This window comes from Hemiscyllium ocellatum, chromosome 24, assembly GCF_020745735.1.
Source record: "Hemiscyllium ocellatum isolate sHemOce1 chromosome 24, sHemOce1.pat.X.cur, whole genome shotgun sequence".
Taxonomy (NCBI): domain Eukaryota; kingdom Metazoa; phylum Chordata; class Chondrichthyes; order Orectolobiformes; family Hemiscylliidae; genus Hemiscyllium; species Hemiscyllium ocellatum.
The window spans coordinates 40,170,105-40,183,256 of NC_083424.1; the positions used below are offsets into that span (position 1 = coordinate 40,170,105).

Sequence of the window (13,152 nt, forward strand, 5' to 3'; positions counted from 1 at the left end):
TTCTGTTTTATTTTTATGCTGTCGGCATCCGTTTATTAGGCCACGGCTGCTGCTTCAATTGAGTTTCGTTTCTCCCCCCCCCCCCCCCCCCCCCAATTTGGATTCTTTCACTCTTCCCATTTAATCAATACGCTTCTTACAGTTTTGTAATTGCCTGCTACACCTGCAGAAATCCTTTTTTTTGTTTTAAGAACTCTGTCCTGTTACTTGACAGACTATTGACTTGCCCCAAGCCCTCTCCCCATTTACTCATTTTAAGTCCTTATGACCACCCTATTTTAGCTTTTCCATTAGGACACTGGTCCCAAATCAATTCAGCTGGAGCCCATCCCCACAGTGCAGTTTTTTCCTGTCCCAATAATAATGCCAGGACCCACCAAATAGAAACCACCTTTCCCAAACCACTCCTTTAGCCACCCATTTACTTCCCTAACTTCCTTATCTCTATGTCAATTAGAAAGCAGCTTGATAAATAAGCTAGATTATAAATGTTGAGGTCCTGTTCTTTAGCATGTTTTCCTTTTTGTTTTGTATTCCAAAAGGCCCCTTTATGTACTCTTGCCTATGTTGTTAGTCCTAATGTGGAACACAATAACAACCTTCTCCCTCTCCAATATCCTTCCAAGCTGTTTGAAATTATGCTTACCTTGACCCTAAGCAGGCAACATTGTAAGCAGGATCAAGAGTCCTGCGCAAAGGATATTATCTGTACTCTTAATTACAGATTCTCCTAACATTACCTAGTTTTGGTCCCCACATTTGAATGGCTCTTGTACCATGGTGCATTCAGCAATTGGACCATCCTCACCACGGTCCTGGTCTTCTTTACACAAAGTAGTATCTCATATCCATTGGATGAAGTCCCTCCAATGCTAAATTCTGTATCCCTTTACCTACCTCATGTCGTGTCACTCTCCTATCCCTGACCACTAGCTAAATTTGAAGTACTTATCCTCCAAATATGAATACCTCCTGAAGCACAGTATCCAGGTAATTCACCCCCTCCCTGATGTGTTGCAGTGCTCTAGCTCATTGGCTCAGAGCCAGAGTTCCTTGAGGATCAAAGGGTCTAGTTCCATGCCATACGACACTGACTTGCAACAGACACATTGTCATTATGAAGCACAAAGTACACACATTACCTGGCTGGCATTTCTAACTTATTTAATAGGTTTTTGATTTGTCTTAAAATTTAAATTTCCTACTGACCTTTAGTTTTTGATCTGTAAAGTATTACTCTAATTTATCTTTAATCTGAAAGCTATTTAGACTAGGTATTCAAATTAGCGGTTACTTACCACTTCTCCTGTGACATCACTGTTTCTAATCCAAGATCTGCACCCTACCCCTTGATTTTACCTGTCAGTATCCTTTCATGTCCCCTTTAAACTCTCTTAATATTTAAGTTCCCACTTGCAAATTCTATACTCTTCTAGGGCTTCTCTGTTTTGAAATGTCAGTGTCTGCCGTAAACTTTTTTTTTCCTTAATCCAACACTTCATATCCCTCTATATACAGCGTTCACAGGATTTGATGTCCCAATATAGTCAAAAGATGGGACCATGTTGGCCTTATACTCTCCATATATTTCTTTCTTGAATGCATCCTAAAAATCTGCGACACGTTTATTTTCAAGTATCGGCTCCTCATCCACTCTGTTCAAATCATATCTGATCTCATTAAAAATCAGCCTTTTCCCTAGTTGCTAACTTGGATTTCAGGTTCATCCTTTTCCATTCCCATAACAATTTCAATCTAACAGTTATGATCATTGTCTGCAAAATGCTCCCCTAATGGTACTTTAATTAATGAAGCCAGGCAAGTGGTTCAAGTACTTGACCAATTCCCGCCACATAGGGCCTCTTACATACTGGCTTAAAATGCTATCTGGATGCATTTAAAGAATTTTGCTTCCTCTAACCCTTTCACACTATGACTACCCAGTTAATGTTGGGAAGTTGAAACTCCCAATCACTACCCAATTACTTTTATACTTTCCTGAAATGCATCTGCCTTTGTCCTATTTGTCTCGGACCACTAGGGGGTTCTATATTATTCTTCAGCAATGTGACTGTTCCATTTTGGTTAAGTTCTACCCATGTGACTTTACTGGAGGAGCCTAAGATGTCATTCTTCCTTACTGTTAAGATCCCTTGATCAAAGTTTCCACCCCTCCCCCCCCCCACCCCCAACCCCCCGAACTTCCTTCCCTGTTTTGCCTGAAAACACTAATTCTGGAATACTGAGCTACCAATCCTGTCCCCTTTTTCCCATGCCATTGCTGAGTGAAACATATCTTTATATTTTGATTTGAGCCCCTAACTCAACTAGGTTGGTCAGTCAGACTCCTAGCGTTACTTTGGAATAAACTGGTATTTTGTTTGGATTGACAACTGATTAGTTTGAATTACAAATCTGGAGTCCTAGTTTTGTCCTCTAATTGTGTATCCTGTCAAATGACTTTACAGATTTGAACAAAATCAGCTGGTTCATTTTCCAGAATGAAAATTAGATGCAGAATTGTGGTTTAATCTCCAATTCTCCAATATTAGTTTTGTCTATTATTGCTGGACTTGAATACCTGCGTATTTCTCCCCATGATGGTTAGCTCGTATTCCAGGAGACAACAGTTTTTTAAAAAATATTTTCTAAGTGGATTTTAATACATTATGTAGGCTCACTATTTTGCTTAATGTATCTTCCATCAGTCTGCAAGCACAAAACTATGGTGATAACAGCAACGCTCATTTATTCAGATGAAAATGGACAATGGCTTCTAGTGTCCATACCTTGCAAGTGAAGTGTGGAGATCAAGTTGCCATTATCAAATTTATTATGCTCCTCTACAAAGTCTATTACAACTGTAGTCTGCCAAGAAATTTAGCATTCACTCAACCGAACAGGGCAAGGTTTCAATACTGACTCCATAAATTTGGCTTGCTCAACAAGCAGCCGCTGGCCTCAATCTGTTGTGCTATCAATGTTTCAAACATAGGACATAAGTGGAAAATTGTGCAAGATTTTTTTTCCAAACAAAGATCAGGCTACCTCCTTCCCATACTAGTTACCATCCCATTGAAGGAAGCAGTTGATATGGTAGAGAAAGGCTCTAAAGTTGTGGGGGAAGACAGGTGAAGTTTGCACCATGCCCCATTGGTGGGGGTGGAGGCAGTGATTTTGGAAGGTGGGGGCATTGAAGAGAAAAAACAAAGTTGAGAAAGAAGAACACCCACCTAAATGGGAGAAGTAGTGAGCTGGTTACATAGTTTACCATCCTCTTCCCTCCCAAAATCCTGCTTACAAAGCAAACAGAATGGCTGTGAAGACAAGCCACTTCTTATCCCCACATTTCTTTAATTCAGCCGAGGCCAGCAGGAATTTACAAAGCTGAACTCAACATCAGTGTTCATTAAATTCAACTCCTGTGATTGGTCCCAATTTTCAAGTGGAAACAGGAAGTGGGGCTTGGTTTTCTCTCTATTTTGCTTAATCAAAAAGGCAAAGGGTTTATTAGTTAGCTGGATAAATCGACACTTTTTAAAAATGTAATTTTTACTTGCATATTTAAATTAATTATCAGCTTATCACAAATTGTTTGCATCCCTAAAATTCTTTTCTAACCTGGCACATGTTCTCTTTCGGCAGTGTGGCTCATTTAAGCAGGAAGGTTGGGTCACAGTGCAATAGCAAATGGGTCAAGAAACATTCCATATCAATTCAAGGCTAACTGATTTTTTTTTTTAACATGACAGGAGTCTTAAGTAAATCAATGCCTTGCTTAATAAATGGGTGCTCTCAGAAGGGAAGCAAATTGAAGGAAATGGATTTCATACGTTTCTTATGCTGTTTCTACAATTGGTTTTTTTTTGCTTTGAATGTGAATTGTGGCTCAGTGAATGGCATGTGTCTTCCCCCCCCCCCCCACCCCCCACCCAAATGGGGTATTTCAAGACTAGGGAACATATTTTTAAGGTGAGAGAGAAACATTTAAAAAGAGACATGAGAAAATTTATTTTTTTAAAGCAGTGATCAGTATGTGGAATAAAGTTCCAGAGGAAGTGGTGGATGCGGGTACAGTTACATGCAAGACATTTGAGTAAGTATACAAATAAGAAACATAATCGGCCCGCTGCAGCCAGGTGCAATAAGTTTAACTTAGGATTATGGTAGCCATGGACTAGTTGGATTGAAGGGTCGGTTTTTGCACAAATAACATCTGCTAAGCTACTAAATCAGCATTATTTTGCACGTGCAGCTCATGGGAAGATTAATTCAGGTTGTAAACAAGATGGCACATATGAACATAAAGAACATCCTTATTCTTTTGCACAAAAACTCAAACATAACAAATTTGAATAACTGGGATTTCATTTGAATATGAAATCCAAGTTTTCAATGTTTAAAGATGGTTGAAGAAATTGTCAGTTTACCTTCCAGCAAATCAGAAGTTGATCCTAGGCAGTATTCCATGACCATCTGAAATTACATGACAATCTTAATTAAGCATATTTGAGCATGTAAAGTATTGCATGCATTAAGACAAAATCTAGATGATGTAAAAAAAGTATGTAAACATTGAACAACTTTCAGTACTGCATATGATGTACATTGCAGAAGACTGTCATTTTGATCATCCGGTCTGTGTCAGTGTTTATCCTCCACATCCCATCTTAATGCATTTATCTTATCAGTGTACTGCGTTAGTTTTGCCTCCTTCAGTTTTCTCTTGCTAAAATTTGACATTAAACAAACCTATGATTTTTGCCTCAATTATTTCTGGTTATATTATCATCACAATTGAAAATTCTGGGACACTAAAGCAAACGGCTCCACTTGAAGACCAAATGGTCTTCTAGGTTATAAATTCAGAAGCAAATTTTGAACTTGCATTCTTAAGTGCAGTCACATGAACTAAGTTTATACTTTAGTGGACAATCTTCAACATAGGACCTGGGTAGACTAACATTGGGGTTTCAACCTGTACATCTCAAAATACACTTCAAGCTAAAAGTATTTTGCAATGTATGTGAAAGCAGCAACTAATTTCCTTGCATTTTATAAAAAGGAATATTATATTTACAGTCACATTTTCAATAAACTATTTTATTCAAAATGGAGACCATCAGGATTATAAACATAGATAAGAAACATGTAGTTAAATCACTGGCAGCCTGCAAAATAGAAAGCCAGTTAGCTAGCCCCGTTAACATGCCCAAAACATTCTGGAGAGAAAAGAGGATGCAAATTGCACAGGCACTGAACATTCCTCCTTGAATGCAGAGTCAATGCCAGAGGCTGGAGGATATTACATGTTAAATGCTGCAGCCCCTCTTATAAAAAGCAAGCTGGGGACCAAGTAGATAAATCTACCAGTCAGCAAACTAGCACGAGTGAGAAAAGCAGGCAGTAATCTGGGTCAAAATAATTGGCATTAAGTATGGACTAACAAAATGAAGGTCAGAAATTTGTTAACGGCAAATCAAATTGAAAACTTGATCAAGTTCTTTGCTGAGGATAATGTGGTTGATTTTATATAAAAAAAGGGAACAAAAATTTGACAGGAGAACGTTAGAGACTTTAAGAAAATTAAAGTCTGTGAGGTTAAGTGGACTTTGACGGCCCAGATAGAGAAACAAACAAAAAAAAAAGAACAGAGGCGGCTAAAGTTCGGGGTGAATGGTAGCTTCATAAACTGGAAGAAAATAAGAAGAGTATCAAGACAAACACCTGTAATCTATTCATAAAAAACCCTGGGGAATACAAATCCAACTTCATTGAATCAAATCATCGAACTTCGAGATAATACAACTCAAATACGGATTCAGAGGACAGGTCACACCGATAATATGGGCAGATAATAAGTGAATGAAATTTAACCAAAACTTGAAGTAGTGATAATTAAGGGAAAATTAAGACAATCAAAATGGATTGAATTATACAATTCTACAGGGAGTGTCAGATTAGAGACCCAAGGGGCATATATACACAATTGAGGAAAAAGAATAGAAAAATAGTACAGGAAAAGATTTATCCCAACAGATGTCAAAGAATCATTCCCAGACCAGCACCTGCCTCATCAAGAAAAAAAATATAAAAAAACAAGAATAGGTAAAACAATGCTGTGGAGTTTTATTTGAAGGAACAATTATTTACAAATCAAAATTAACTACCAGGTAAGCACACAGATCTGTTCTTTTGGACTGAAAAGTCAGAGGATGACTACAACACATCCTGTCAAGCAGTGTTCACAGGAATTTAACAAATGCTCCATTAAACATACAAATACGTAATTTTACAACTATTTTTCTAAATCAAAGGTTTATTTTGTAAGAATCAAACCAGTTACACAATAGCCAAAAGGTTGTCTCAATACATAAGCAATAAAACGTACAAGTCTCTGAAACATATTGGAAGAGGATTATTCATCTCCTTGATCTTTAGTGGTCACTGCTGCACATTTTCAAAATGCTGGTTAGGATGCTTTATTTAATTCTTGAACAGCATTCAGGCAAACAGCTTGGTGGTTTTTTTGGATATTCACATATTTGTAATGGCTTGTGGAATTGGGGGTTTGATCATCAGTGAATTCCATCCCAGTGAATTCCATCCAAGTGAATCGCAACAGTAACTTGGTCTGACTTTGCATGAATCTTATTTGATATTTTACCTTTCCTTGCTTGTTTGGAATGCTATTCCCACCTGATCTCTGGTCATCATTCAAGATAGTGAATCACTTATTCCTGCCTTCACTTTCTACATTGGAATGTATTAATGTCCTGATTCCACATGCCTTACATAGTGTTGAAAGCTGTGCATTTTCCAGGTACATGTACATATACACACTACCTGAAGTGCTGACTACATTGGCTATTTCTTCACACAAACGCTGATTAAATTGCTTACAGCTTATGGACTTTCTACACAGTGGCATAGCTTCATGCTCACATCCACTTAGCAGTCATGCTTTCAAGATGCAACCTTACAGTTAGTGCAATATGCATGTTTGGAATGCTTCTCTTGGGGTTGATGCTGTCGTGATCTTGATTGATGCCACAGTTAGCTGACAGAGAAAAGTCACAACCGCACCTGCTAACTCTGCATCTAATTAATTGATCCAAGAGCTCTCAGCTGTCATCTGAAAGACAAATTCTGGATATGTAATTTCAAGTTGAGCTTCATACATGTGGGAGAAAGTGAGGACTGCAGATACTGGAGATCAGAGTTGAAAGTGTGATGCTGGAAAAGCACAGCAGGTCAGGCAGCGTCTCAGGAGTAGGACAGTCAATGTTCTGGGCATAAGCCCTTCATCTGTTGGACTATGTTTTTTCCTGTATTAAGATCATCAGAAGGTATTCCTGGCATGTTAAACGGCTGTTCCTGCTCAATGTCAGGGACAGTAAAGTTATATGAATTATGGTCTCCCACATTCCAACAATCTTACTGAGACATGGTGCTTGCTGCCTGTAGCAAGGCACAAATCACAGCTAAGGCACAATCTGAAGCCCTCCAGAGCTGCAGGATCTCTTGCATATGGATAATAGTTTCATTTCACAGTCTTTGCCACTGCTGTATGTGCATGATTAAAGCATGTACATTTCTCAACCAACCCAAAAATGTGACAATCACAGAACAGAATTCCTCATGCTCTCACAGCTTCCACCTTCTTCAGTCACAATACTTCAAAATTAGCTACGCCTTGGTGAAGCAGGGTTTGTCACGGTCATTGTCGTACACTTGTTTGCAGCTGTTAAGGCCAAAGCTGATCATCTTCTCTGAGACTTTCAGGGAATCTCTGATGTGGTACTGTTGGTCACCCAGTGATGTTTGACTGGAGTAAGCTGGGGAGAACAAAGCATACTTGGCCAAAAATAAAAACAGGCTCTCTGTACATGGATGACTATTACCCTGGCAAACAGACAAGTTATAGGTCACATTGATCTGCTTGAAGAAACATTGAGCCTGAGGCAGAAAATAAATATCATCCTTCTTAAGCAAGAAGCAGGACTAGGACCAAGTCCTTCCCCCACACCTGCCATTATCACAGCTGAGAGTTGTCACCTTCTGTTACCACGATAGACACCTGCCCCAGTCACCAACCAGAGACTCAAATTCAACACAGGATCCAGTAGCTGCATTGTTCCCTTTTGAAGCTGACCAAATGAATGGACAGAAAGGTTGCAGTCTACAAGGTGTCATCCTCCCAATGTTCTCTATCACTATGAAGACTTGATAATGTATTATCAACATACAAATAAGCTCAACACATATCACAACATCCTCATACAACCTAGTTTATAGTGGACCAATTTCTGGTATAAGTGGACCAAGTCCCACGGCTATCTGGATAACTTTCTCCCATCTCATTTCCTGCAGTATTTTGTTCCATTCATAACATTTCTCCATCTGTCATAACTAGGGAAACAGTCCCACCTTCCATGCCAGTGCTTCCAACATTTATCTTACTCCCAAGAATTCTCATCTATTGCAGATGTCAAGACTTCTGACTGCATCCATTCCATTTGCCATGCCTGTACACATTATCCACCATGGCAGCTTCCACATAAAATGGATCATCCTCCATTTCTGCCATCGCCGGGGCTCTACTTTTAAATACATGTTCCCCAATACTTTCAGTATTCCCAACAAATTGATCCCTCAACACCATCTTGCTCCATTCTTATTTCAAAACCCATCTCTCACTTCCCCGTTATGTATCTATTTCAAGTGCAGAGATACAGGTCATTCAGTCTCCTTCAGAATCACAGACATTTTCCAGGTCTAACACCAAATTTACCCCCAACTTGTTTCAAAATTACTTTATTTTAGGATTATTACAATGCAATCTTATCTACAATGGCCGAGTCTGTAAACAGATTGGGTGAACACTTTGAACAAATGTGTTCAGTCAATGATATGCTGGGATTCTGGTCACACTACATTTTTAATTCACAATCTTCAGCCTTCTACATCGCTCCAGTGAAATTCAACACAAGATCAAGAATCAGCACATTATCTTTCCATCAGCCATTTTACAAACTTTGGAATATAACCGTGGTCAGGTGGCCAGTAGCAGAAATGGCGACAAGACTGATTAAGAGCTACAATCAAGCATGTTGTGAATTTTGGTCAAGCTAGTTTAAATTCTGATCTTAGTTCAAACTGCCGCTAGGACATGTGACCTGTCTTGTAAACTGCACTATCCAGTATTGACCAAATAAAGTGACATATCACCTTATAATTGAGTAAAGATTGTGGCTGTTTAGGACTTGGTGTAAACATTTGGAGGATTGCCTGGGATTGAACAAATATATCAGAGTTTGTTCAATTTGTCGGCGAAGTATCAGAAAAGTTTCTAGAATGAGCACATGATAAAGGTTTGCAGAACAAACAGTTTTTCAGGAGTGAGCTTTTGAGGTCAACATTTGAGAAACATATGCCCTGATGTCATCTTCAAAGAACCATACGGCAAGAGCTACATAGAGCAAAGATGGTCACTACACTTCAATTGGGTATATTTGTTTCAACCCAAGCTTATAAAGTTAGAATTAGGGTTAAATGCGAATTAAGTCAAACTTAAGTAAAGTGAAGTTAAGTGGAGAGAGAGTTAATGTCAAAATTGAATTGGATGAAGAAAAAAAATTAAAGGGTTGCCATAAATGTACACTTTATATTGAGTATTGGTATGTAAATAATTTAATTAAAATTTGAGACAAAAGACAGGAAATCGACTGTCGCAAAAGGCAAGAACACCTGGGTAAAAAGGTTTGAGTTCTTCTTTTGGACAACACAACGTTGCTGTAAGCAACTTCGTATCATAACCACTACGTTTTGTCCACAAATTTGTCATTTTGGTTTTCAGACTTATACTTCTGAGACCAAATTATTAGATTAGTTAGTCCCAGTTATTGTACCTGGTTGCTCCACACCACTATTGCTTTAGTCATCTAATCACTCAAATACATTCCCTTCAATTTTTTTCTTCATAAAATGCCTGCAGTGTGGAAACAGGGCATTCAGCCCGAAAAGTCCACACAAACTCTCGAAAGGACATCCCAACTAGACATTTCTCCTAGCCTAACCCACCTAACTTACACATCCCTGAACACGATGGACAATTTAGCATGGCCAAACCATCTAATCCGCACACATCTTTGGAATGTGTGGAGAAACCAAAGCACCCCACAGAAACCCATGCAGACACAGGGAGAACGTGTAAACCCCAAACAGACAGTTGCCAGAGGCCGGAATTGAACCTGGGCCCCTGGTGCTGAGGCAGCAGTGCTAACCACTGTATCACCCATGTCTATTGCTTCTGCACTTAAAAGCAATCACATCTCCAAGTTCTTCCAGTTCTGATAATAACTTAGCTTTATTTCTTTTCAAATCTTGCCTGGCCGGAATATTTAATTTCAGATTTCCAGTATCTTCAAAAGTTTTTTTGCTTTTAAAAGAAAACAGTAAAAACATGTTTCAACTTGTAAAGTCTACCTAAAGTTTGCTGCAATAATGGTACATATTCTACATTTAATATGATTCACATGACACCTGGTAATGACTACAGGCACATGTAACCTTAAGTTACAAAAAAATTACTTTCAGCTGGTTACAATAAAGCACTTCTTTTGGTAACTTGCAACCAAATGACATGATCGGTTGCTGAAAAATTGTTTCTAAACTTTTAGATAGATTTAATATCTATTTATTTTATACATTCACAGTAAAATAATGATCTTGATTGTATAAAGTTTGGAAACACTGAAAACTTACCCAGGCAGTGTGCTCCTTTAGATAACAACCTTTGTATTCTATAGTATTTGGATGCTTGAGTTGGCGGAGAAATTTGACTTCTTTGATAATGTCCTGCCATTTCTGTGAAGAATAATGTTTAATAATTTTTTTAAAAAGTTATGAGTTCCACATTTTAGAAGTTATCAGAAATATTGAGCTGTTTGAAACTATTTACTGCATAGCATACTAATTCCTCAAAATGATAGTTCAAGACAATGATGTTCTTTTTAAGAGCACCTGGATTAAAATCTTTAAAATAATGGAAGCTAAAATTACTTTACCTCTGTTATTTGTTTACCACTATAGGACATTTTCTTGACTGCCACCACCTCTGATGTGCGAGCATTTCTGGCCTGAAGGTTAAAAACACAATTTTTTTCAACAGGTGTGCTTTGTTTTCCCCAAAATACACTTCTGCACAGAGAAGAAAATTATTTCTTCAGTTAAAATGCAGGCAGTGAGAATATTCACATTCTGGTCAGAGTTAGAACATTTCCAATAGATCCAGCATTACACAAATCCAGCTCTAAATGCTCTTCAAAATTTAATTAAAATTTTTACTCACTTCAAAATACTTACTTGTCTGTAAAAAGGACTTCAAGGTATTTGAGTATTGCATAGTACGACATGGATGGAAGGCTTGCTTGCCTTTCAGACAATGGGATTAATTTTCTCAATGCAGCACAGTGTCAACTTTTGTTTGACAACGTTGATAATGCTGTGCAATGTTATTATGTATGTGATCTAGCTACAAGCTATTGCTGATGAAAAGAAAGAGAGTGAGATTGAAGTTGGGCATCCTCGCTCCAAATGACACAGGCAAAAACATTTTCTGGTTTCCTAATGCAACCAAAATTGAACTTCACTTTACTTGCTTTCAATGACATTTGACTGTCATCTCAATATATTAGAAAAAAGTGATTTAACCCAAGGGGAACAACCAACAACAAAATTAGTGGACTGTAGGAACTACAATCAGAATTAATACATTAAAAAATTCAAAGCTGTACAGCACAGAAACAGACCCTTCAGTCCAACTCACCCATGCCAACCAGATATCTTAAAATTAATGTAATCCCATTTACCAGCACTTGGCGCATATTCCTCTAAACCTTTCCAATTCATATACCCATCCAGATATCTTAAATGTTCTAATAGTATCAGTCTCAATCACTTCCTCTGGAAGCTCAATCAATCCATGTACCAAATTTTGAGAAAAAGTTGCCCTGTAGGTCAGTTTTAAATTTTTCCCCTCACCCTAAAGCTATGTCCTCTAGTACTAGACACATCCATCCCAGAGAAATGACCTTGTATAATTACCCTATCCATTTCCCTCATGATTTTATAAGCCTCTATAAGGTCACCCTTCAGCTTCCAATGGTCCAGGGAAAACAGCCCCAGCCTGCTCAGCATCTCCCTATAACTCAAACCCTCCATTCCTTCAATAAAGTCTGAACTTTTATTTTTAAATGGTAAGCAGTGTTTCTCACAGGAGAGGAAGTCAATGAACCCAAAAGAAAGCTTGAGGAGGAATTAAGACAGGCATGTTGCAGACAAATTGCTGGATAAATGTTCTTCCACTAAATGAGGAGTGCTAGTAAGATAGCACAGAAAATAAAATAAAATAATTACAATAACACCTGCCAAATCGTCAGTTTTTGCATCACTTTACAAAAAACATATTTAAAACACATAGGAAAACACTGCAGCCAATGTCAATCTGCACAAAAAATGGCCATAACTGCAATGAGAAGTGATACAAAATCTGTTTTTAGGAATAATATTGAAGGAAAATTGTAGACCAGAGCTCAGAGCTCCTAATCACTTCAATGATTTGCACTGTACAATTTCTTAAATAAAAAAAACTGAGGGGTCAAACAGCCTAAGCATAATAACCTCTAGAAAAATGACAGATTTGCTAAATCAATACTCCTCCAAGTATAATAACTGAAGTTTCAGGCCAAATTGTGTAATCTCTGAATTTGCATTTGAATGAACATTCTAACTCAGATGAGAGTGCAACAAAAAAAAAAGCAATAATTAATACAAGATAAGCAACATATTTGTTTGGAAAAATTTAGAGTTTGAGAGGGGTTGACCCAGATGGTCAACCACAAAATTTGGACACGAACAAAATGTTGGAAATACACTGTACTGAGCAGGTTAGGCAACACGCGCAGAGAAACCATTATCCGAAACCTGCAGGGAAAAGCACATGAAAACTAAAAAAATGTGGAAACCATGCAGGGGAGAGAAAAAAAAAACACTGCTCATAACTTCTGTGAGTGGAACAGATAGAAATCTGTAAAGGGTGCACAATCAGGAGATTACACTCAATAGAGACAGAGCAAGGAACAAATTAGT

The 13,152-nt window shown here is 38.0% G+C and overlaps 1 protein-coding gene across 7 annotated transcripts in view; it reads right to left on the minus strand.

Moving 5' to 3' along the window:
• taok3a (TAO kinase 3a) overlaps window positions 1-13,152 on the minus strand; it is a 114,835-nt gene that overhangs the window by 67,659 nt on the left and 34,024 nt on the right. For all 7 annotated transcript variants that reach the window (XM_060843710.1, XM_060843706.1, XM_060843711.1 and 4 more), the window contains 3 exons: window positions 11,070-11,141; window positions 10,768-10,869; window positions 4,431-4,476 (listed from right to left, as the gene is read on the minus strand). In XM_060843710.1, the coding sequence (XP_060699693.1) occupies window positions 4,431-4,476; window positions 10,768-10,869; window positions 11,070-11,141 (220 nt within the window). The remainder of the gene's footprint in view (window positions 1-4,430; window positions 4,477-10,767; window positions 10,870-11,069; window positions 11,142-13,152) is intronic.